This window comes from Lepisma saccharinum, chromosome 1 (assembly GCF_977018435.1).
Source record: "Lepisma saccharinum chromosome 1, izLepSacc3.1, whole genome shotgun sequence".
NCBI lineage: Eukaryota > Metazoa > Arthropoda > Insecta > Zygentoma > Lepismatidae > Lepisma > Lepisma saccharinum.
Window position 1 is genome coordinate 183,987,172 of NC_139229.1, and position 27,450 is coordinate 184,014,621.

General features: G+C 36.1%; 1 protein-coding gene across 2 annotated transcripts; it reads right to left on the minus strand.

The window, feature by feature from the left end:
- Positions 1 to 346: 346 nt before the first annotated feature.
- Positions 347 to 26,620, minus strand: LOC145990598 (protein AMN1 homolog). Of its 2 annotated transcripts, none has more exons than XM_083126261.1 (6): positions 26,536 to 26,620; positions 18,778 to 18,844; positions 13,666 to 13,943; positions 11,175 to 11,392; positions 9,371 to 9,536; positions 347 to 1,341 (listed from the first exon to the last, which is right to left on the minus strand). In XM_083126261.1, the coding sequence occupies exons 1-6, from the start codon at positions 26,537 to 26,539 to the stop codon at positions 1,268 to 1,270; spliced, it is 807 nt and encodes a 268-aa protein (XP_082982387.1). In that variant the 5' UTR covers positions 26,540 to 26,620; the 3' UTR covers positions 347 to 1,267. The 2 variants fall into 2 exon arrangements, with proteins under 2 accessions (XP_082982387.1, XP_082982388.1); XM_083126262.1 differs by lacking the exon at positions 26,536 to 26,620 and adding an exon at positions 23,536 to 23,617.
- Between the last annotated feature and the right edge of the window lie 830 nt (positions 26,621 to 27,450).

Here is a 27,450-nt window from a genome sequence, read left to right on the forward strand (position 1 = left end):
TGTCAAATACGTTAAAAAAATTAAATTTTTCTTGCATCGCTTTTTCTTACAGGTACAATTGTTTAGTAACTTATCTAAGGAGATTCAAATTAATATACCTTTGGATATATATTGAATACATTCTAGAATTTTGAAACAATATCAGAAATAACTTACGAGCTGCCAACTGTTGCTTTTACATGTGATGAAACCTCTCAATTGAAAAAATCACTGGGCCTTCCTTACATGTGCAGTCTTTCTAATGTTTCACTAATTAGTTTCAATCTTCAAACTCAACGAAGGTTAGTTTGTTCTTCCAGCAATTTTAGCCAAAAAAAAAGAAGAAGCAGGATATAGATAACATATGTGCCTATTGCATATGCAAATATATTTGCAAACAGCTTCACACCTGTGAAAGAGCTCACATTTTTGTCAACTTCATGAATTAGAGCAGAACCATTCTACAGGAATGTACACCTATATTCAGCCATATGATTTACATTATTTACAACTATTTATCCATTCTTACATTCAAGATATTATGTCGTGTGTGATGCAACTTATTTTTCTTTTAAAAAAGGAGAGTAAAAGGATGAATGAATTGGGAAATCTAAAAAAATAATAATAATAGTAATAAAAGCATGATTTTTTAAAAAATTTGGAAGACTGGAATGTTGCGAGAAGTCATAATTTGTAAGATCTGAGCATACTGCAATTCTTTTCATTTTCAACAATAACAATTATTTAAATAGGAATAAAATATAATCTACTAGGCAGATATGACAAATGAAGAAAAAATTAGGAGACTGCCTTCCTTCCAGATATGTTTCCGAAAGTTAACAAGTTTCAGTTGATCTATTTGAAACTTTCTTATATGATTTTAATTTGAAAGTCATTTGAACTTTTAATTTCATAACTGTTCAAATAAAGCAAGACAACTAAAAATTTCACAACACATCTAAAATGCACTTTCACTCTATTATATATACTGAGAATATACCTCCTACAGAAAAAAAAATGCATTCATCACAAAGCAGAATGTTAACACATTCAGTTAATATTGAATATATTACATATTCTTCTTGAATTCAAATATGGCACCATGCATGTTTCAAAATATCACAGAAAATAAGTAGATGCAAGACATAATTAACATGTTAATAAAAATAATAATAAAAATAAAAATGTATATTCGACTTGTTCCCATCAAGGCACTCAGTTGAGATGTTGTAATACTGTATAAAAACAAATTTCAAGTATGAAATCTCCAGTTGCAGTCTAGATTTCATTAATGCACAGTGAGTGACAATTGCTTGAAGGATGACCTAGAAAGAAATATATCCAAAGCATCTCTTGACTGATCTGCAAATAAAGATGGAACAAAACAAATTAGAAGCTAATAAACTGTTATTTGTTCTTGATTACAAATAAATTTAAAATAGGACACAAGTATGTTTCTAATAAAGGAATAAACTTATGAATAAAGTAATGCACTTGATACTGTCTCCCATACCCACATCCAACATTTACTTAAAACTCGAAGTAGCTACTCACAATGAAAAACAATAATATAGCTTCCCACACTTTATTGGTACAGAAACTTACAATTCTCAATTTTATTTTTATCTAATGAATCTGAGCATCAAAATTTGCTAAAGTGAACTAGCAAAGTGAAATCAGAATTGTCACATTATTTACATTAAATGCAATAAATATCCTCTGTGATGGTCCTATGAACACTCACAATATGATTGATTATGTTTTTTTTTAAATTATCTATTAAAAGTTGTACTTTTGTACAATGTTGATTATGTCTTACTTTATTAATTTTCGCCAAGTACCAGCTGGAGGCACATTGCACAGTGGTTTCAGATCCCAATTGAAACTGTAGGTCCAGTCCCGATTAGCCTATATGTGCTTAAAGTGGACTATACTAAAGCATAGGCCCAAATTCATTTGGATAAAGATACAAATCATATAGATTCAGTAAGGAAGAAATTTTCCGATATAAAAGGTTGTTTTATTCACTACGACCTGGAATACTTATAATTTCGTTACAATTAAAGGTATTTAAGTAAATAACAAAAAATATATGGTCCCGTCATGTTCAAACTGCTGTGTACAGATGGCACAGTGGTAGTTCTGTCAATACCGGTGATTTTTTTTTTTTTATGACTAGTAAGGAAGATTTTGTTGTGAAACAACGCATTCAGGCTGTAGCCACAAGAATCTGAAATACTATGTGAAAAAATGAAAACATTTCGTACCTTCAGAAAGGAGTGGTTATATTAATGATTTTTGAAGTGGTGCTTCATCGCAATGTACTCCGTGGTGTAGATTTTAGCAAACACTGTTGCCATGATTTTGATCCGTTTTATCTTGATCAGTGCAAGTGCTTGACTGGATAGGGACATGTAAGCATTTGAACAAGAATCATGGTGTGGTCCAGTGACTATGATATTTGCCCACTACACAAAGGGTCTCCAGTTCGAATCTCCACTACAACACTTTTTTTAAAACGATAAAATGCAAACTAATGTAAGTCTGTGAAATATTAATTGCAAATTTGATGACAAATGGTTTTATTTTTTATTCAAATTGCAAATAATTTTGAAACTGCTGAATACCAAATTACTTTAATTAAGTTGAAGCCAAGAAATGAGACATAAATAAAATAAACACCAAGTGTAGTCTATTATTTGAATCTAATGTTTTGCATGGAATTGACATCACTAGATTATTTGCTTATATTAGGCTATTGCTATGCTATTAAATCTTGCCTCTAAATCTATACACAGACGCAAACGTTAATGTTGGAATTGTTAGCAATTGTGGCAAGCTCTTATTTTATAAAGTGATGTTTCTTGCAGTGATCAGAACGCTACATTTTAAAAGTAGCTTCGCTACAGCTACAGATACTCTTCCAAAATGTAGCTTCGCTACAGCTACATTTACCAAAAAGTAGCTTGCTACAGCTACAGCTACATTTACCAAAAAGTAGCTCGCTACGCTACTCCTACTCGCTACTTTGCTACTTTTTGCACTACTTCTGCATAAAAAATAAAACAACCATATGAATATTAAAGATCCCCTACTACTGGTAAATAGATTATGTTATTTATTATCATGATTCCAGTCATTCGATAATTTTGGTAGCAGTGTTACTTCAGTTATTTATTTTTACTATAGTTTTTGAGAATACCATACCTATGCAAGTGGCTTATCAATTCAAATTTGATATATGAATATTGCAATTACGGTGTTACCCAAGTTAATGATTACAACTATACACAAATAAAATTTTGTAGGATTACGTATTTATGTTCACATCAACATATTTTTCTTGAGAACAAATATTTATTTTTTTATAGACTGATATGAAGACAGCATTTTGAATGAAAAGTACCTGGAGCCCATTGTTTACAAAAGGGCTCCAGGTTCGATACCCAGCAGAGGCACATAGTGGTTCGGATCCAGTCTCGATCAGCTTATCTATGCATAAAATGGACTCATAACAAAAACTAAGAAAGACGCCACGTTGGGAGGATGGGATCCTCCTGCTCCTCCATTCCCCACACTGCTCATCATTCATCTTTCTTCCTCGTCTCACAATTAGCTGAAAGTGGCAGAAAGCGACTATAGATAAGAGAATAATTAAATAAACCATTCATCCTCATTGCCATGATTGAGAGAAGTGGAAGAATAGATGAGGAGGTAAACAGAAGAGGACAAATGGGTGGGGGACTATTTCAAAGCATTCGAAGATTAATATGGAACAGGGATGTACCTATGGAATACAAGAAGGTAATATATAAAACATACTATGTGCCAATAATTATGTATGGAGCAGAGACGTGGACAATGACATAGAGAGACAAAAAAAAAAGATGGAGGCAATGGAGATTAAATTTTTAAGTCTTTTGAGGAAGACTAGAAGGGATAGAATAAGGAATGAGAAGATCCGACAGACAGTGGGTGTAGTGAAGCTTCAGGACAGAATACATCAGGCACAGATGAGATGGTTCGGACACATGAAGAGGATGGGTGTAGAAAAGACTGCCAGTAAGAGCTTACAATGCAAAAGGAGTGGGAATAAGGCCAAGGGGGAGACCAAGATGTCAGTGGAAAGAGCAGATAGTGGAGAGTGTTAGGAGGAGAGGACAAGATTGGAACACCGTGGAAAGAGAGGAGTGGTGATAGACCATGAAAAAATGGAGACCCAGCCAGAGGCAGGAAATGGCGAAGGATGATGATGATGTCGTGATTAGCAAAAGTTACAGAAAAGTGACGCAAAAGTAGGAGAAATACATAAATTTGAAAACTATGTACGTATATTAACTAAAGAAAATTGTCATTTCTGCAGAAAGTCAATAACTCGTACATACTTATTGAAATATGATAAAATTATTGAGGAAACTGTCGTGTAAACCTGAGTGTTCTAAACATATTGTAATTTTAAAATTTGTGAACAAATACTATCGCAAAAATAATTGTAATTCCAGAAACTCTTTCATTCTTGTAACAATAATTTCTTGCTGGTGAGATCCTATATACTGATGATGATCAATACTGTTAACGTACTGAGCCATTTATTGCTGGCACTATTCCCTTGTCAGTGCAGTGGAAAATCCATCGCTCGTTTTTGCACTGCAAGTTGTGTCTTATACAGCAATTAATGACATTTTGGTCTGTCTTACACCATGAATATCCACAGTATTTGTTCCGGGGGGTGACGCAAACAAGGCATGTTTTTTCCCCAAAATAGCGATGCAGCTACAAAAACGTAGCTGTTAGCAGGAATATATTCATATATGTCAGTTAGTTATCTGGATATCTGAATTATTCAGATACTAATTAAATAAATTACGCAGATATCTATAATCTACAATCTAGATAATCTGTATCTCCATGTAATAGACTGTCTTTATGAACCTCCTGCAAAATTAAGGGTTATTGTCGATTTTTTCTGACGCTGTTGCCACATTCAAAATTCACCTCAAAATGCTGAGAAAAATGTAGCTGTAGCGAAAATTTCGCTACAACTACAGGAATTTTGTAGTTTTGCTACCGCTACAACTACAATTTTCAAAATGTAGCGTCGCTACAGTAGCGACGCTACAAGTAGGTCGCTACTTCTGACCACTGGTTTCTTGCAGTTTGCCATTTATATTCTTTCTATTAAAATGATAAACGTTGTTTTACACCTTGAAAAACTTTGTTATTTTACGTGTTGTGTACATGCCTAGTGAGAGAAGATATCGACCTTGCATCACTAAATTTATCAGTCCCTAACTACACACATACCTTAAAATTCCTTAAAAATTGAAAGAACGTCATCCATGCCCCAACCCCCTTTAATAATTTTTTTTTTCTACTGAAGTCAAAGTGGGCAATAAAATGCTGTGGAAATATGACTTTAGTCAAGTCGGTATGATAAGTTGCCAACATGCTAAATGGTCCCGGGTTCGGTTCTCATCAAAGGTAGATTTTTTTACAGTGCAATCCCAACTAGTGTATGCCTAGAATGGAATTAATTACACATTTCGAAACGACTGCTATTTTTTATAAAAATGTAATGGTTTTGAGAGTAACTACTTGATATTAAATCTCTTACAAAATGTGGAAAGCCATGTGGACGAGCCATAAATGCAAAAAAGACATAGAGTTGATATGAACATATTGTTGTGTATGAAATTAAATCCACTATAGTTCTTGCTTTGTGGGGAAACCTAAATCTGAAAATCCCAAACAACCACGTCAATATAATTTGTTTTAAAATCTCTGGCTATGTATAAGAATAGCGAAACGAATGTTCTTACGACCACCTTTAGCACATCGTTTTTCGGCCAATCAGTATCGTCCCGATGCATAAGTTGTGTAAAAGTAGAAAACGTCTGTTTCATTCTTATGCTAGGATTCCAGAACAATATCTCCTTAGATACAGATTAAATTAAACATATTAATAGTTGACAACGCAAACTTGTGTAAACAAACTCAAAATCATCTTTAGTTTAAAAGGTAGAGACATGTAATATACAGGGTTATTACAAATGATCTTTCCAATTACAAACTTGAATAACTCACGTTTAATAACACTCAGATACATGAAAATGGTATCAATGGAAAGGGAAACTCAAAAAGTTTTGTATTACATTTGGTTCACAACATCACATTATATGTGCTCAATGTGAGCTCCCTGTGTCACGCGACACACATCGAGCCTGTAGTCCAATACCTGCCATGCATGTTGTAACATTGAACGATCCACTAATGCAATGGCCTCTGTGATGCGAACACGAAGATCCTGGATGGTAGGTGGTAAAGGTGGACCGATACACTTGTTGTTTGACAAAGTCCCAGAGAAAAAAGTCACAGGGTGTAAGGTCGGGGGGAACGTGGAGGTGAACACCCAATCCATCTCTTCGGTAGTCGCCTATTCAGTTCACGTCTGACATCTAAGTGGAAATGGGGTGGTGCCCCATCCTGTTGAAAAATTAAACTTTCGATATCCTGTTCCATTTGTGGAAGAAGCCATGTCCACATAACCTCTAGGATTTTCCCGACCCCAGATCCTGACATTATTTTTGTGCACTTTGCCCGACAGATGGAAGGTGGCTTCATCACTGAACACCAATGATTCTGTGAAACCATCAGTTTCCATTTCGATTTGCATGTCCTTGCAGAAGACAGTCTCTTGGCTTTGTCGTCCGGTCTCAGGACCTGCAACAATTGCAGACGGTAAGGATGGAACCGCGTAAAGTCTTCCACATAGTTGGTTACGGGATGTCTAATTCTCTGCTGGCTGTGGTGGTGGATTTCTGTGGACTTCGTATGAAACTCTCTTACACGCTCCACAGTTGTCTCGCTTACTGGTGGATGGCCGGTTGACTTTCGCTTGCAGATGCACTCCCTTGTTTTAAAGTCAGAATACCACTTACGGATACTGGGCCCACTGGGTGCATCTTCACCAAACTTCCTTCTAAAATTACGTTGCACAGTGATAACAGAATGGCAGATGTGAAAATCCAGCACACAAACAGCCTTCCTGTCTTCACTGGCAGCCTTTGTCTCTCCTATCGCCCCTAGCGACGAAATCGATAACTGCGCGACAGTTGTACCAACCACTGAAAATTTTTGAGTTTCCTTTGCCATTGACACAACTTTCATGTATCTAAGTGTTATTAAACGTGAGTTATTCAAGCTTGTAATCGGAAAGATCATTTGTAATAACACTGTACAGTCACGCTGAAAGTACGTATGGACTAACAGCTCCATGTTTGGACCCCAAGTGCAAAATCATTTTGTGAAGAAGAAAATATATAAGACGTTTTTAGAAATTAGTGGGTTAAATCATAGATTGAAAATGCATGTCGTATGCACTTCCCACATTCCATGTATTCGAGAATATCCATAGTTATACAAGATTTTAAAAAAAGTTACACTGTCAAAATGCAGATTCGAACACACATGTTGGAGCTTCATTGGTAGCTACAAAATAAAAATAATAATAATAAAAAAACCTCTCGGGCTCGAACACGCATCCTTAACCCATTTCAGGCCAGTGTCGTATATTTAGGACACCTTTTCCTAAAATCATTATTTGTTAATGTGTCTTGACTGGGTTTGTTTCCTTTGTTCAAAACCGTGTTTATAGAGCTAGTTTCATGTAATAAATGTAACAAATTTGTTTTGCTGTATTTTTCAGGTTCTACCATTTTTATTCAATTGCTTAATTTTGGTGCCCTACAGTCAGCCATATTGGATCCCCCCCGATATAGACCTAACAGTATAATGAAGGCGAGTTGCAATATGTAATTTAGTATGTCTCTGAAATATAAAAACACATTTCATATTCTTGAATGTTACTTTGAATAAAATACATTTGCATATTTTATGTACTGTCCTATATATAGGACATTGGCCTAAAAAGGTCATATTATTTCCTCAATAAATTTACATGACACATTAGTATGTGTGATTACTAATTGACAGTGTACGTACAAGAAATTAAAATATAAAAAAAGACAATTTTAATATTTTATTGAAATTACTTCAAATGAATATTTGCTACAAGGTTCTTCGGATTCAGATGATGATGATGGACAATTAAGGCAGTCTCAAGATGTACTTTGTAATATTGATTCAGAAGAAATTCCAGATGTCAGTGGAAATGTACGTTTAGTGGAGCCTTCAGACAGATCAGAACGTAACCGATCAGGTAAAATTCAGCACCATAATACGTTTCCCCCTCTTGATGGCGACTTCAAAATACAATTGCATGTACCATCGTCCCACCCCTTCTTGACTGCATCGTAGGTGTCGTACCAAGTCTCGTCCAAGTAAATGAGTTTGCAGCCTTCTGAACGCAGGTCCTGTAGTCTCCGCAGGTACCGGTATCTCCAAGCAACAATTCTCGCCGATTCCATTATTACATTCTTTTTCCTTAAGCGACCAAACCGAAAACCAAGTTTTTTTTATTAGTTCTCGAAGCGTTGTTTCTTCATAAGGGAAGTCCGACACACTTTTTAAAAGTTTCAATAGTTCACTCACTGTCGGTGACTGTCCTTTACTGTAGAACTTGTAAATCTCGCGTCTAATAAAATCGCAAGTAAACTCGTCCACTTCGTTAAATTTTCTTCTTTTATTTCCAGGCTTCTTTGGTGTGACTGGACCTCTCCGAATCACATTTCGCACGTTTTTTCTGTCTAATTAATATTTTGGCTGTCTCTGCAATGGCTCCTTTTCCTAGCTTTTTCTTTTCGACATATTCGTGCACATTACACACAAATAACTGACTTTGTTTGTTCAACGTTTTGGTTTTGGATACTTTTCTGTTCGGTGCTCCGGAAGTGCTTTGTTGAGGATTATCTTGGTTCGTTGAATGATCTGGAACTTCGGATGTGTCCCACGGTCGCCACATGTCGATACAAACTCTGTTTTCCCCTAATATTTCTATGATATAACGATAAACTACAAAAAAAAATTAAAAAATACACTTTGTCAATTGAAGAATACGAACTCACATACGCACCTCACACTGCTCTCTTGTTGCTGAGTTTGTGAATGTGAGAGGCAGTGAAGAGAAGGCCTTGGGGGAGGAAGTAACTTGGCAATGTCCAGCTTGTTGACAGCATTCTCACCCTGCACGCGTCGCAAGATAGCAATGTTCTAGAGGGTGGGAGGATCTGGTTTCCAAAGGAAACCGGCACGCTTTGATGCCTCCTGGGGATCCAAAGAACGAGGCAAGTATAATATTAAGGTAGTGAATGATCATTAAAAAAAAGACTCAGAAGCAAAAATTAACCAGAAACATTATTTTTTTAAAAAAAATCTCACTAAACTCTCAAAAAAGCAAACAGTACAATAAAGAAAAGAAGTAAAATTTTACTACCTGTGATGCGACAATTGTGAAAGATGAAGATGTTCAAGTTCACACAGTACATAACAATTATTTGGATTGCTTCATCAGTAACTCCCTGGCAACCATCAATTCTGAGTTCTGTCAGGGATTTCCCACACTCTTTCATAACAAGGGCAGAAATCCCTTCGTCAGTAATCTGAAAAGTTAAGCAAGTATTTGTTATTCAAACAATGTTAGTTATGACACTGCATACAAAACTTATTCCATGTGCAAATATGATCCAAATGTTATTTATATTTGAGTATAGATAATACTTTTAGTACATATTGCACTGTTTCCTTCACAACTATGGATGACCAAACCAATCCAAATAATGAGTATTTGCATTTCAAATTATATGGTATCCATTTTGAAAATTGCAGATAATTTGGATAATGATTATCTGGATAATCCAGATTTTTAAATGACATTAATAAATCACACCAAGAATTAAATAAAAAATTATCCATAATAATTTTGTTAACTGGATAATATTAAGCAAAACATTTAATTTACATTGTATATAATATACAGGTCACAATCCAGAATAAAAATTTACATGTTCCTTAGTCCTAACCTATATGTATTTGTCAATTAATGCTGCAGAACCAAGCATTTTTTTACCTTCTTGTGCAAATTTAAAAAAATCTACAACTATACTCACAATTAATTGCTACCAAAATGTTCTGACTTAATTAGTTCTAAGCTGCTTTGATTTCTCTGATCAGTCCATTAATTGCTCATCAGTGAAAAAAATTCTTTCCTTGCAGGTATTTGAGCCTGGGATCGTCAGAACAAAGCTGAAGATCTACTAACGTTTGGCACATCAATTTGTTTGTTTCTTAATTCACAATGAAAATACTAACCCATACCGACTCAAAAGTATCAACAATAAGTGCATATTTTTTGTAACAAGAGTGGCATTAGGTTCCATGTTATGAAAATTGTCTCCATGGCAGATGGTCGAAATTGAAATTTCGCTTCTTCTTCCAACTGTACAGAAGATTTTGTTTTTATGACCAGAGACTTATAATCTAATCTGTAGTGAATGAGTCCTGCACTGTGGCCATGCAGTCTAATGTGTCATGCGCAAAGGGCTTCGGCTGCGGAACGCATGCAGGTTCGAATCTCCTGGGGAAAGTGTAACTACTTTTCTCCTGAGATTTCAGCTAGTGTATGGGACAGGTGGCCACCCACCATCATAAGGAAAATGGGGAGCTACGAATTTGTAACTCTACCAATCTTAGTTTCCAAGATATTTACTTTTATTTAAAACAGTACAGAATTTCAAATTTCCTGCTGAAGACATGCTTTCTGGGCACTTGCACAAATACCAGGAAAACAGCTTGGGCATTTAAGAGTGAAATCAATCTCTATCCGTGTGGGTGATTCTTGTTCTACTATAAATGATTCTGAGGGAGGGTTAAGACTATTTTAGGGTACACTTAGGGAGACTTCAGATCGAAGCTACAAATGACTTTTGACACAAGACAGCAAGGGTTCACACTCAAGTGACAAGCGACACAGTCCTTTCAGTTTATAAGCAAACAAGCATTCACGAACAACAGACAGTATTGAGAAAATGGCACAGTCCGAGCAATATGCAAGCGACAAGTGGCACATGCAGCTTGCGTCTCTTTGGTTCGAAAAATTGCATTGATTACTGCAGGTTTGTTTCCAAGCAACAATACCACTTGTCACTTTGGTCTGAAAGCTCCCTTAGTGTCACTTTCATCCTGGTCTGGATGCTAGTTAACAATATTCACATCAAAATATTAAATCAATTTTTCCATACCTGTGATCTGGACACACTGAGAGCTATTAGTTTAGTTGAGCACTTCCCAATTGCTTTCAATGACCTATCTGTAAGCATTGTACAACCTCCAGCATCCAGTGCTGTGAGATTTGGACAACTCTTCACCAGCGATTCAATCACATCATCCGTGACAGCTAGACAGCGGCGGATACAGATGGAATTCAGAAGTGGAAGACGGGGAAACAAATCTACAAGCACTGTAAATAATAAAATAACCAGTCTTGCTAAAACTATCTTGAAATAATCTGCGTTGCTGTCACAAGCAAATTCAGAAACAGTAAAATTGTTGATACCAGTGGTGTTTCGTGCATATATTTCCAAGAGGGGCACAACCATTCACCATTCTACAGGGCATTTCATAATGTTCTTCAGGATAATTTATTACAAGCAGAGTACTGCACCTACCACAACGAAACCAGCACCATTTGAAACAAGCGCCCCTAGCGATAAGCGAGGAAACAGGAACCGGAAGTCAACCCAACAGTGAAGCATCGAGTTTCCCAAGTGGATGGTGGCAGAGGCCACAGAAATTATTTGAACATTTACAAGTAAGTTTCGCGGAAATCATTTTAGTACTCACGTATGTATTCTAATTATTAACTGTGTTTTTTATTCCCCTAAACATGAAAAACTCAAAGATTTTTTTTTGCTGACACCATCATACCGTAGTTCACTGCTGGTTTCATTGCAGTAAGTGTAATACTTCAATATCTGAACCCCGAAGAATATTATGAAACACCCTGTATACTTACTTAGTACGGGTATCTTGACTCTTTTTCTATACCTCCAATTTAATCAAAATTTTCAAGTTTATCATATACTATCATACAGGGGTGGACAAAACTAAAAATAACTTAAGCACCAGTCCCTTTTAATCAGAAGGCAGCATTTTTTTTTCTTTTTGTAAATACTGGCTAAGAAAGCCATGAATCCAACTAAAATAAGCTATGAAATGTGATTTTAAAACATTTAATTTATTTATTAATGCAAGATTGGATTAAAAGTAATTAATTCTTGTGTTGGAGTGAGTGATCTTTCTAAAGAAGGCTCAACTGGTAACAGCATGAATAAATATCCAATCTATTCTAATATATGGCCAACTCTACGATATCACTGCAGATTTTAAAATTCATCTAGGAACAGTGCAAAAATTTATAATGGCATGTTTTTGCTTTGATTTAATGATACGTGAGATACAGAAAACACATAAACATTAATAAACATATACTGTACTTGTTATTTAAAAAAATATATAATGGAAATTTCCATAAGCAACTTGAAATATATATATTTTTCTTTAGAATTGAATTTTAAAATTCAGGTGCTATGGTGACTGGGCACCCTGTTTTTCTACCCTTGCTAATATACAAGGCTCATTCAATATATAACCAGAAATATCTTGTAAACGGAAATATGTTACAAGCACCAAAAGACTATGCCAGTGCTTGATAAGGGCACTGCTTCCACAGGAAAAAAATATTTTGGATGTGTGCGTAACCACTCACGCACCGCTGACTGGACTTCGTCGTCATTCTGGAACCTCAATCCACTTAGTGCATCTTTCAGTGGGCCAAAGGTGTGGAGATTGGAAGGTGCAAGATCGGGCAAATACAGTGGGTGGGGTAAACACTCAAACTTTAGGTCCTCGATGGTAGACAATGTGATATTGGCAGTGTGTGGTCTCACATTGCCATGGAGCAAAAACACACCAGTCGACACCAGACCACATTGTCTCTGCAGAATGGCTGGTTTCAGCTTTTCGGGCAAAAGGTTGGAGTAGGTGGTACTGTTTACATTAAGACCTCTGGGCATGTAATGTTCAAGAATTGGCCCCTTGTGGTCCCACAACAAAGTTAACATGACTTTCCCGCACTCCATTGAGCACTCACCTACTTCAGTCTGGAAGACTAAGGATGTTGCCATTCCATTGTTGTCTTCTCAGCCCACTCATACACTTATGATCGACTCATACAGTTGTCGCCATACTGAACTGTCATGCGGTGATGAATTTCTATCGGTTTCAAGCCTTCACTGCTCCAGCTTGGAGCACTCCTGTTAAGGGTGCCGCCATCTTGTGTAATTGTTTCCCAGCATCCCATGCACAAGACAGGCGTGTAAGCCGCAGCTATGAATAGCTTACAGATGCCTTCACAAAATAACAAACATATTTTTATACTACTTTTCCAGTTATTTATTGAATGCACCTTATATTTATAGAGATGCAACTGATGAAATTGATATGATTACTTGTGGTTTCCTAAAGAAAATAATTGGCTGGTTGCTTGTATATTGTTTACTGAAGTCTGAAATTAAAATATACTCCGATCCTGTCAAGAGCCCTATGTAGAGAGCAATGAGAGACGAAAGACATATCGATTCAGATACCATTATTTGAAATAATACATTTTCTACCCTCATTCAAATCCACATCTTCCAGCACACAAAATTACAAAATTGAACACAATCATACCTGCTGGGCTGATGTTCTCTATCACAACATTTCCACTGTTAACATTCAGCTCCCTCAAGTCAGAGCACACAGCGATAGTCTTGAGACACTCATCATTTATGTCCGAAAGACTGAGGTCCAACTTCTTTATCCTGGAGTGTGCCAAGTACTTCAAAGCGCTGTTTGTCAGCTTCCCTCTCTGGGTCAACATTAACAAGAGTCTGTTCTTCAAGTGAGGAGGCAAAGTCTGAATCACATCACCATACAAATCTATGCTTGATGCAGAAACTCGAGCAGATCTAGAATGAACCAAGAGTAAGCCTTTCATAGTTACTTAACTAAAATACATCCTATGCTTGACATTTTCAAAGACACCAACATGTAACATTAGATATTACTTAAATATTTCACTGCATTTACTGCAATTATGCACTTTTCGCATGAGCTAAACATTGACAGTGGTCAGGAGCATCACATTTCGCTCCCACTACCGCAGCAACTGAAACCCAACACGTGCAACAAATGCAGTGGGCAAACTGACTACACCAGTGCTCCTAGTGGCATGCAATTAAACAACAGAAACTGGAAGCGCACCCAGCATTGAATTGAATTGCTTTATTTTACTTTGCTTTTTATGCCACTTTTGGCTAATTTGCGAAGATGGGGATGAGTGATGACATGATGAAATTGATAAAATGGACACTCACAAAGATCCATGCCCAGGCTGGGATTCGAACCCGGGACCCCTGGAGTCGTAGCACGATGTACTAACCACTCCGCGCGCACCCAGCAGTGAAGCAACAAGTTCCCAAGTGGATGATGGCAGGGACCACCGAAATTAATAGAACTATGAAAAGTAAGTCTCGTGGATAAGTTAGTAATTCGCTTACATGTATTTATTCACAGATAAAGGCAATAATGTGAAGAGAAACTGAACAGTAATTAATTGTACGGTAGGGGAAGGGAGTTTCTATTTTGTGCTTGAAATGTATCGACTAGTGAATAACAAAGAATTATTTTTTCTATGAATCCAGAACAATTATAGTGCAGAAAATACATAGTAAAATTTAGTGATATACAATTATAACTCTAGATCAGCGATTCTCAAACTTTTTTCTCATTGTAGCCTCTAGTCATAACTAAACGTCTAATAACATCTAATAACCATAGGTTTTCTCTGAAAGTGGGTTTTCAGGATTGTTTGGGCATTTTTGATATGTTGGAGGTGTGTATCTGCAATAAATGAAATTGGCAATTGGGTTGTATGTGGAAAGATGTTAACAAATAAACATTAGAATTCTACGTTTATTAGTTTTAGGGTATTCCTACGTTCACAGTCTTCATGATTAATTACAAAAGTAAAAATGTGGAACACATGTTTGCTAAAAAATATATTAAAAAAAACTTTATTTTTCATATATTTATCCAGAATTATTGAAAAACAAGTAAAGAACAAAAATAAGTTTGTAAACAAACTGTCAAGCTCAATTTTGGAGGTTTTTTTATATAAAGACTCAGAGTTTGTAGCGAGAAGGTTGTGCCTGCAGAGCTTCACAGTTTCTTGATGTTTGGTTGTGCACTTGAAACTTTCAAGCGAAGATTTGGCTCCAAATTTTGTATATTATAGATTTTGAATGAGTATTTTATCTCAAAACATATGAAACAAAGATAAGAGTGTCGGTGTCAAAATGAGCCTTAACACTGTTGAGTGTTAAAGCTATGAAGTCTGCTTGAAAAATATTTCCATGTGGGTATTTTCGACATTTCTCTTCCGAGCTGATCTCGTAGCTCCTTTAAGTTGTTCATGTACCCCCTGGGGGTATGCATACCACAGTTTGAGAACCACTGCTCTAGATGCTCTAGATGCAAACACCCAGGTATAACCACGTACTGTAGTAGATTTCTACATCATAAAGAGTTCCAAAAAATTAGCCAGATTTAATAAACAATTTCTACTGTAACTACCAGCAATAACAAGCATATCAAACTGAAGTATATTTTGTCCACAACACATTTAAAATTTCTTGCTTGTACTACTTTTATTTCTTTAAAAACCTACTGAGCATTAATTTTCAAGGTAAAAATAAATAAATTTATAAGTTTATTAAGAAGTCTGTGGCAAAATTGAATTCATTACTTCAATACAGTTAATGATAATTTTAAAGAAATTTAGACAATATTATTCTCTGAGATGATAACTTCAAACTGAAACAGTGTTTTAGGGGAAAATCTTTTGATCGCCTTTGGCAATTCCCTATAAATACCACCCAGTTTTAACATTGGTGAAAGAATTAGTTCATTATGGTTTACATTGAACTTTCTTGCATTGAACATTTAATTCCATTAATATTTTTTTATTTTATATGAAGTATTTCAAATCTGTTTACAGGAAAGTAAGACATTATCATCACCCGAACATAAAGTTATGATTCTGTCAAAAGATAGCATGAGAAACAGGAATAAAATAACTAAATATGAAAGATCGCACAAGCATGTTTCACTTGCTTAACAAGCTTGCAGAAATATCTCCCTTATGCCCTCTTAGGCATCGGGTTTGCAGAAATATAAGAGAAAAAAAAATAGCCCTTGCAGAAATATACAAGGGCTATTTTTTTCTAAACCACCAATGGCACCGCCAGGTAGCCCGTCAAGCGCTAGGAAGCGGGGCATCATGCAGCGTGATTGGCATCCCCCCTGCCACTACCACCACTGCCTAGGCCAACGCTTGAGTTGAAGCTGAGCGACGGGCACATAGAGATGACTGCTACAATCGACTCTCCCGCCAAGTGCGAGGTGCGTAGTGTGATACGATTTCTACAGGCAGAGGGGCACAATCAATGCGGCTGCATACTGTGAGAAATTGCGCAGACTACACACAGGCATGCTGTCTTCAGACATTGTGTTGCTTCATGACAATGTCTGACGGCATGTTGCTGCATCAACCCAAGACCTTCTTCAACGATTCCACCAGAAAGTGTTTGATCAAGAGTAGCGTAGCGAGCTACTATTAGTTAAATGTAGCTGTAGCGAAGCTACATTTTGGAGGAGTAGCTGTAGCTAAGCTACTTTTAACATGTAGCGTTCTGATCACTGCCTATCGGAGGTTGAAAACAAATAGCCCTTGTACCTTCTCAGATAATAAATTATGTAAGGTGCACTGCCTGTCGAATGTGCAACCCTAGTTATAGTACTTCCAGCAGTGAGCAGAACGCAGAGGAAGGGAACACATGGGTTTCACTTGCACTATCAATTTTCAAAGAGCACGTGTTCAGAGCATAGCTATGCAAACTTCCGAACCATTATTACAAATAATTTGGAAATAAAGATGTATCCTAGTTAATTACAAAATCTTGTCTTATTAACCTACTATATATGGTAATTTCAATACCTTAAACTTAGCATAAAAAGACAACAGCAAAATTAGCAACATTGTGTCAAGAAGGTAGTCTAGGGCATTGCTCATAGACCCTGGGTAAGTACCAGGGGTGAAAGAAAAAACCCTTGTTTGGCAAAAATGGCACAAAAAACTTTAGCATTTGATGACATATATGGCAAGACCAAAGGTTATGGGGAGAGGGGAATATTCTGGGATGCCGAAAGTTAGGAGCATGGTAATGGCATCTGCCACCTCCGAGAGGACATCTTTAATCCATTACTGTTTCCCTACCCCAATCATCACCATCATGAAAGAGAGATAAAAGAGTGACATTTAATGACTAAAATAACAACACCTAGTGTCAGTTACAAAATTTCAAATTATGCCATTGTGATAATGTTGGTACATTGTCATTCAGCTATTCAGCTGTAAAGAATTACCATAAGATGTCGCTCCCCCAAGGTTTGAATATCTCCTAAAGTTTTCAAATTGTTAAAAGTTCAGGTTGCATAGCATTTCCATCATTTTTATTTTCATAATACCTTGCATATAAATACACAGGGGTAGACATATATAATCGCACCTGAATTTTCAAATTCAATTCTAAGAATTTTTTTTTTAAGGCTGAGCTCATACCATGGTATCAGAAAGTATTGGTTGGATTTTCTTTGTCAATAATTGTCTACAATTTTCGTCTTTTGCAGGGCCCAAAAAAATGTCATGTGACAGTTTTGGGAAGTTTAATTACCCTGCAAGTTATGCAAAATTTGAAGTTTCCTTTGATTCTACAACAATATTTCGTGCAAAAGCTGTATTAGGTGATTCCATAATAGATTTTAATATTCTGATATACTTTTTGAATATTTTAAAGCAAACTGAGACTTATTATTGGAGAGTAATACACATCCCCTAATATTAACCAATATTTTGAAAAACCTTTCATTGTTACAAATTTCAAGCATTGGCTAAGCCCTAATTCTTTTTAATATTTCAAGTTTGTTTATGGACATTTAAATTACCCCATTTTTTTTTTAAATAACGAGCACAGTATGTGTTTCTTAATGTTTGTGTGTTTTCTGCATCACTATCAGAATAATAAACGCCGTTATAGATTTTTGCACAGTTGCTAGACAAATTTTAAAATCTGCAGTAATATGGTAGAGATGGCCATATATTAGAATGTATTGCATAGTTATTCATGCTGTTACAGGTAAAGCCATGTGTATATAGTGTTCTCTAGGAAGGTCATTCTGGCACAGGAATGAACTACTTACTATCAATTCAGTTGTGTCAGTCAATAAATTAGATATTTTAAGGTCATATTTCAAAACATGTAGCTTTATCTTATTTGGACTGTTTTTGCAAATAATAATAATAATAATAATTTTAAAATACTTGCTCTTGCATAAAAGGGGCTGGTACCTGAATTGTTTTTAGTTTTGTCTACCCCTGTAAATATAGTGGAACCACAAGCAAAGAAACCTGCGCAGACCCGCGACTCCTGTATGGAGGGGAGGGGGAGAGTGGGCCATGCTTCCTTATGGCCCAAGCTGAACGGAAGAAGGGAAAGCTGCACGGGGACTTTTCGTCCAAGGTTGTTTTCCTTGTGGTCACTCTATACACATGTGTGACTGAACATTTTTGATGTTGGCTACCAAATACAATTTTATCTTTTCATATTACTAAAGTCAATTTTTTTACAAAATAGTATTTCTTAGTTTATAATTATTTATACATAAATAAATATAAATACATACAACTGAAGAAGGCTGGTAACTTGTCTGCCCCATTCAGATTCGTCTGTCATCGCCATAGCTGATTCACCTGCATAAGGTAGCATACGAAACAAATATCAGTGATATTATTATAATTCCCACAAAATGTTGATAATTGAACTTTCTTGAAATTTGACCTCAAATTAATGTTAAGATTTTACATAGATGTGCTGATTGTATGGCTGGATAACTCAATGCTACGATATCTACCATAAATTTTACTCTCAAATAGTGAGAAACAACATGTTAAAAATGTTTGACTGTCATTTGTCTTCTATAAAATGTGTGGAAAAAAGCTAAAGATATATGCAAGCTTGTAGTGGAGCATGAAGTCACAGCATTGGGAAGGTAAAGGAATCCCTAGTAATTAATATTTGTAAAAAAATCACAATCATACCAATAAAAAAAATCAATGAGGTACAAAGTCTAACCTACACTCAAGGTGCATTAATTTAAATCAGGTGATTTTTTTAAAAAATAACACTGATTTAAATCACTTTAAATAAATAATTTATAGAATAATGTACATAAGGATTTTGTGATATCAGAATCACTTTTGGTAAAAGCATATTAATCTGGTAATCATTTAATGGTGTTTATTAGGTATTAAGAAAGGAAACAAAATATATGTACTCATGGGGTGAAGCTCATACAAAAGGAAATGTAAACTGTAAACACACTACAGTTTCTCTTGGTGTAAAATTAGCCTTGTATTCAATGGTTTCCAGGTTCAAAAACTGGTACAGGCACGTAGTCGATCAGATCTCAATTTAAACTGTTGGTTCAGTTCCAAATAGCTTATCGGTGCATGATGTGAATTTTAAACAAAAAAAATACTTCAAATTCCCTTTTTAAGTTCGAATAATTATGAGGTCAACTTCTCGGTAAAACTAAAAGACATGCATCAATAGTGATCAAACTAAAATTAACAAATATTGTAGACTGCAGAGTCCTGGAACTTGCATCTATCCGCAAAGAACCCGTTCATTTATGCAGGGACAAAATCAAATTTCAGGCAAAATCTGAAAAATCGTCAATGTTAGTTTCATAGATTTTTATAGCTTCAACTTAAAACATATCATAGTTCGAAGGGACAAAATGGTCGCATTGCCCTGCCCCTTGAGTACATGGCTGGACATGGGTGTTCCTTGTGAGTGTCCATTCACCAATTTCATAATCACTGCTCATCCTCAAGGTCGATAATACTCAAATGTGTCAAAAAAGGGACGCTAAACAACAAAAATGCCAATTCAAATACATGGGGGCTTCAACGCAGCCTTTCCTTTTCAAGTAATGATTACTTCCCGGTACAAAAACAAGGCTACAAGCAAGATCATAATGTAAATATGCTTATTTTGTGGAGTGAAATGTCGATAATGGAACAATTTAAAAGAACGGTAGGCTACTCATCTCGATTGGGCTCTTAGTATGCAGTGGTAAATACATATCTAAGAATTATTTGTCGTAAGTTTCTGCAGCGACATGTCCTCTATCTTTTGTTATTATTTTCATTTTACGTCATCTGACTTTTTAGCCTAATCAGAATGATGAGAATGAATGGAGCTTAGAGAAATTAGGGTAAAAATTTATTATCCGTCGGACACCTATAACTTCTTCGTTTCGTCAATTTTTGACATTCGTACTTATTTATCTGTTTCGCGGAACATTCCTTAAGGTGTATTGACGTTTTTTTGATCAAAGTAATTGCAATTTTTCACATTACGAGTACTTCTTTCTCGTAGTCTTCTCGCTTGCCTGAGACACAATATGGTGCGTACAATTTCCTACATAATCGCGTGTTGTGCTTGTGTTTTGTCGATTTTCATTCGTTATGAAGTGTTTCAACCTTCGGAACACAAGACATACCCGTGAACAAAGCTCATCTGATCTAAATTTTTTTAAACTTTTTCGCATTGTTTTACGAAGAAAATTGTAATGTTTTGTGGCACTATCCGTGAATGGTTCTTGGGGCTATCCGTCCCGGAATCTGTGGCAAATTTAAACAAAAAAAATATTTTCATTTGAAATTTTTGAATCCAAATTTCCCATCAATTCTGGGTTCCGCCACTGGGGTAATTGGCCTACTGCCCCTACCGCTACCCCGCCTCTGCTCCGGCTTTTTCTATAGAGTCCCTGTTAAAGGCATGTTAGAAATTGGCCAGAGTCACCTGCCCCCAAATGAGCCCCAAACTTGTAAATTTGAAGAAATACGTTTCCAGGATACAGACAATTTACCTGAATTTCACCATGCATCCACATTTATGTAGGAAGGTGTACTCGCCATATTGTGTCTCAGGCAAGCGAAAAGGCCTACCAGAAAGATGTACTGGTAATGTGAAAAATTGCAATTAATTTCATCAAAACAACGTTGATACACCTTCAGGATTGTTCCCAGAAGCAAATACTTAAGTATGAATGCCAAAAATTGACGAAACGAAAAAATTAGAGGTGTCTGAAGGATAGTAAATTTTTACCAGTTATAGGCCTACATGTTATATGCCCAAAAAGAATTATCTTCGGAATGCATTTCTCATTCATTTTCTGCCATTCAAAAATACAGTGTGTCTGTTTGTTTTCTATTATTAGCTAATGTGAAATTGAACGTGTTGAAAAATTATTTCAAATCGTTTGTTCCAAACAAATGCTTTGGTAACACTTTACTATACCGGAGACGGATTTCTTCAAATTTACAGGAGAAAGTACTTACGCAAAACATTTTCTGTAGTGTTCTTGATGTTCGGGAATGTAGTTTTGATCCATTTTAATGCGAATGCATGTGGTTTTCTACGAAAATCTATTTCCGACGTGCTATTGCTGCTGCTAGAAGCCGATGTTGTCCGTATATGCTAAATTGAACGAAAGGAGTGCTAATGGAACCTAACCTAACAGGCCTAACCTAACCTAGTAGGCATACCTCGTCCCCGTGATGGTTCATGAGGCTATCGTGAATTTTTGGGCTAACATCAATGGTTTTTGGGGCTACCCGTGGATCGTTTGTGGGAAATAAGGAACAACAGTAAGTACGTTAAAGTAAGAAATAGACATTATTTTCGTTAGAAATTCATTATTTCACCTAAAGAAATGTTCCGCAATACAGAATAGTACGTTAGCAATGTAAAAAATTGCGAAATAAATCATTGATAGGTGTCTCCGGTATACTAATTTCGGTGTCCTGATGACGTATCTGTAGTTCATATTTGGCGGTCATTTGTTAAAATTGTACATTTACGTGCAGAACTTGTAAAATGACCTTGCGATTTACCAGGGTAATTGTCCATACACAGTAATTCGGAACCATCCTTCTTTCGCAATTTGTTAATGGTCTTCCTTTACGCACAACAATCTTGCTGACGTCAGACGAGGAATGCCTACGAGGTTAGGTTAGGCCTGTTAGGTTAGGTTCCATTAGCATAAATACAAAGAAAAGTTGGAACGAGTTTACAATACCAGACCACTCTCCAATTTCTATGAAAGTTCGCCTACTCATTAACTGTGAACTCCTAATCACGAATCTGCATGTAATAATTGGCGGTCAAGTATGGAAATCGAGGAAAAAAAAAACGAAATAAACTATGTTTTCTTAACGTAACGTAACCCTACCATAAGAACAATAGCTCCACGGAAGATGCCATTTTCCCAACAAAGAAATCAACAGGCAAGACAAGGTATAGTTCTCTTAGCTAAAATATTAATTTTTCGGCATGAGTTTACAATACCGGACCACTCTCCAATTTCTATAAATTTTCGCCTACTTACTAATTTCGGTGTCCTGATGACGTATCTGTAGTTCATATTTGGCGGTCACTTGTAAAAATTGTACATTTACGTGCAGAACCATCCTTCTTTCGCAATTTGTTAATGGTCTTCCTTTACGCACAACAATCTTGCTGACGTCAGACGAGGAATGCCTACGAGGTTAGGTTAGGCCTGATAGGTTAGGTTCCATTAGCATAAATACAAAGAAAAATTAATATTTTAGCTAAGAGAACTATACCTTGTCTTGCCTGTTGATTTCTTTGTTGGGAAAATGGCATCTTCCGTGGAGCTATTTTTCTTATGGTAGGGTTACGTTACGTTAAGAAAACATAGTTTATTTCGGTTTTTTTCTCGATTTCCATACTTGACCGCCAATTATTACATGCAGATTCGTGATTAGGAGTTCACAGTTAATGAGTAGGCGAACTTTCATAGAAATTGGAGAGTGGTCCGGTATTGTAAACTCGTTCCCGTATTTCTTACTACTACCACTATTAATAATAATAATAATAATAATAATATTTATCTTGGTACTTGTCCCCCCCCCCTCCGACAAAAAATCTTGGTTGCGCCTCTGAACTTGCATTACGGATTTTCAGGGACAGTGAGTTCCAAAGTGGAAACGGTGAAAGATTTAGAATAAAAATTTGAGTTATGAAGGGGAATGATTAGTTGAGTTCACCCGCGCGATCTGATGTCAAGGCTGTGTGTATATCACCATCGACAATTTCACAACAGCAGCAGCAGATCGCAGGGTTTTAACTTTGTCTGACCTTTTCGCAGCATACCTCTTTCTCTGTCTAGTGTTAAACACTAGATCTTGGTGACGTTACAGCGCTCAATGTGTCGCTCGATTACACGACTGTACAAAATCAGAATTCTATGACCCTAATTATTCAAAGGTACTTACGCTACCGGTTGGCTACATGGATACATACAAAATAGTTCAGAATAACTGATACGACATTCTATACACTAACTTACCTACAAGACTTATCAACCATTTGTTTACAAACTTCGTAAGTGACAGTGACAACGTGTTGCCAGGTCAATTTTTTAGACATATGTGCGTTCGGGACGGGAAATATTCGTCATTTCCCGATTCGGCACTCCCTCCCTCAAGAGGAAGGAATAAAACCTACTATTTTGAAGGAACTTCAGACACGTATAGTGCAGAAAACATCGAGACGAAACAACTTTTAAGGTAGTGTCTGCTGCCACGTTCTTTTTCTGCTGGAACCTCAAAAAAGATGCGCGTGGCAGTAGACTCGGTCTTTGTTTTATCTTGATTTCATCATGCTATGTATGCAATTACGTCTGTAACACATACTGTGAAGTTGTAGCGATTACTTTCACAAAAATGTTTTAAGATTAGGTCCCTCAGCATTCTTCTAATAATAAACCTAAATGCTCTCCTAGTTAGGTTAAGTTCTGTTAGCATTAAAATAATATCGCTAAATGCTTTCTAAAGAATAAGGTTCTAAATTACCTGTACATCCATTCCCACTAATCATAAACTTGCATTTCTCTCGTCTTAATCTGTTCTTAAGATTTGTAACATCCTCTTAGCAGACGAATTACGTGGCAGCAGCAAATTTGACGCTTATTCTTGCTGCTGACACGTGCGTGGCAGCAGACTCGGCCAACTTTTAAACACGATATTTTGCAATTTTCGGACACTGCAGGAAATTAGGGAATTTTTTTTCTTGAAGTCGAAATCGGGACGGTACATTATCTTTCCAATCCGTTACCGACTTTTCGGGATGTCACATATCACAACTACCTACTACAGATAACTGCCCCCACACTCCCCCAGGAAAACGGATGTCTACCTAAAAATTATTTATTTCACACATAATTTCAATTCAGTCACAGTAATCTATGTCAACAATGACGGCGATTAGGGGGCGGTTGCTCCCACTTTTGCCCCTCAATATCCTAAATCTTATATATCAAGGGAAAGTAAACTGTCCCTGCCCCCTTCCCCCACCGGTTTTGTAACCTTGGCTTACCAAAGATCAAGGCATTCTATGATCAAGGTACTCAAATCCCTTTTTAAGCTTTGTACTCAATTTCACATTTATAAAAGAGAGTGAAAGAATATGAGATTACAAGTAGATTATAATCGTCCCGGCCTCTTTCGAGCTGACATATTGACACGTCCTTTCCTAATTACCTTTCTCCTTGAACAAATGTTTATGTTATTTTTTAATCCCTTTAACTTGATTTCTGTGTTTATTCAATATTTAAATTGTTATCTAAAAGACAACTTTATTTTCATTTTGGTTCAGAAATGGTAGGTCCAAAATATATTGGACAAGGACTACCACAGGGAAGTCCTCCGAGCCCAGTGGCGTACGCAAGGGGGGGTTACGGGGTTTAAACCCCCCCCTTGAGCTTGTGAAATATTATGAAAAATGCTGTGGAAAAAAAATTAAATGGCCAATTTTTCACAAAGATCTGGGACAATAATATTACTATTACTACTTCTACTACTAGTACTAATAATAATAATTTGAATTATTAATTCCATGCAGCATGGAGAAAAGCACAGCATTCCAAACATACGCGTCTTTCAGAGTGATGCCTTGAAAATAAACACGAGTTTATGAGGTTAAGTTAGGGTAACTATGATTTTAAAGAGAAAAAAAGTTGTTTTGTATCTCAGTTCCAACAATGTTCAATACACTGCCGAACGCAGATTTTTTTTCGGGAGGGGCTGGAATAGTAAATGTGGATAGCACATGGCTTCGTTTTGGAGGGCAGGATGCATAATGAAATATTTCGTATTTTTGGAGCTTTTCAGTCTATTAAAATTGTATTCAAAGACAAAAATGGTAATCGGGATTCACTTTAAAAGAGGTTTCGCATTTCACATTTTGATTTTTTAGTTCTTAACGGATATTTATTTGAAAATTCACCAATTCGCCTTCCCATTGTATTGTTTACCGCAGCACGTTTGAATGTCCCTCTTTAAAATGTGTCACCTCGTTGTAACTATTGTAAAATGTTTTGTTGGTAAGAACAGGGAGACAATCCAGATGTGAATTATCAGGGACATTTGTGCGGGGAAGAAGCCGGAAAAATTCCAACCCATTTTGGGAATCGAATCTGGATCTCCTACGTGATTGTCACTTGTCAGACGCTCTACCGACCAGATCACCGCAGCTTCTTGGATGAGTTCCATACTTTGATTATTTCAATTTATTTTAATATATTTTCTTGTATTTATGGATCTTCTTCACCTTTGAAATGTCTCACCTCGTTGACCAGACAATTATTTCGGAAGAAAGAAACAAAAAAATGCTCCCAGGATTTGATAAAAATCGAATGACTAGAAAGTAATTTCGTTGTATTGTTTTCATAAATACTATATTTATGTAGATCTCTACTACTTAATAGTAGTAGTAGTGGTATTAGTAGTATTATTAGTATTAATTTAGCTAATTAATTAATTATAAGTATTATTAATTAATTGTGGTTATTATTATTTAATTAAAGTATAATAAAATAATGGTAATGTGAATTTGGAAAAAAGTTTTAGAAATAACACCCCCCTTGATGAAATCCTGCGTACGCTACTGTCTGAGCCCATTATTATTTAATATTTATTTATCAGATATTAAACAATAATAGATTCCCCATTTCAGTTTCTACAATATACTGATGATGTATGTACATATTTAGACTCGAACAATCGCTTAAAAGATATCTCAATGTTTGAATATAAATTAATAGAAAAGAATATCAATATCTTTAGAAAAATCCAAAATAGTAGTATTTAACCCTGGAATGGTAACGCCTCTATGCCATACGTTAATGGTAACGCGTAGTCGCTCAGACTACTCTTAGCAAAACAATGTTTAAAAAATTTAAAAATTAAAAATACTTGTAATTAAGACATGCACATTATAAATTACAATGTTTTACATGGTTTATGATATTTGTATGAGATTTAGTATTTTTTTAACACATTCTACGCACACATCTCCTCGATGCTCTAAGCAAATATGCTTGGCACAGGTTGCACACTGGAACCGGGTCATCCTCCTATTTTTTGGCTGGGCAAATTGCTCATATTTTTCTTGTTCCTGGTTCTCTGTGAACATCTTGAGCAGGGGGAGCTGATGGTCCAACATCATCTTCCATATGTTGCTTGAGATTTCTAGACAAATTTGGCAGTTTTTGTCGTTCCTGGGCTTGAGGAGTAGTGAGATCCATACAGATTTCCTTGGCAAACGCTCTTCTTTCATTGGTTTCTCTTTCTTTGAGATTGCTTGATGAACATAAATAACATAGGAGTTTATAAGAATGCTGTTCAACATCCCATAGAATACACATAGGGGCCATCTTCTAGTTTTCCGGGAACATGACATTAAAGTTGACATTTCGTCAAATCTATCTACAGCACCTTTAGTATAATTATAAAATTCTATGATATCTGGCTTTCCACTTGCACCGACTGTTGGCTTTTCGTGTGTTGTAGATAGAAGAACTACTTGTTTCGATTGTTTAGCCTGGTATGTCACCATTGTTTTTTGACCATCAAAACAAAATTTTGAACTGTCAGGTTTCTCCTTTTTGAGCATTACTGCAGGTATCTCTGGCTTGTCTCGCCTCATTGTGACTACGATTGTCAGTTTGTAAGTTTCTAGCATCATTTTTGCTAGAGATACGATGTGAACCAGTTATCAAGAGTGAGGTTTCTATTAGTGTTGTGCACTGGTAGTGAAAGTTCCCTGACAAAATACATAGCAGAGGGGAGGTTGTGTCCATAGTTTTGCCAATATACGGGATTGCATTTATAAGATATTTTGTTTTCACATCACACATCATAAATATTTTGATTCCGTACTTGGAAGGTTTGTTGGGCATGTACATTCTAAAGGCACAGCGACC

Bases quoted from the DNA above. Each gene is read 5' to 3' on its own strand.
- LOC145990598 (XM_083126261.1), bottom strand. The intron at 11,393-13,665 runs GTATGATTGTGT...TATTATTTACAG, and splicing joins AGAGAACATCAGCCCAGCAG to TGCTTGTAGATTTGTTTCCC. The intron at 9,537-11,174 runs GTATGGAAAAAT...TTAACTTTTCAG, and splicing joins TCAGTGTGTCCAGATCACAG to ATTACTGACGAAGGGATTTC.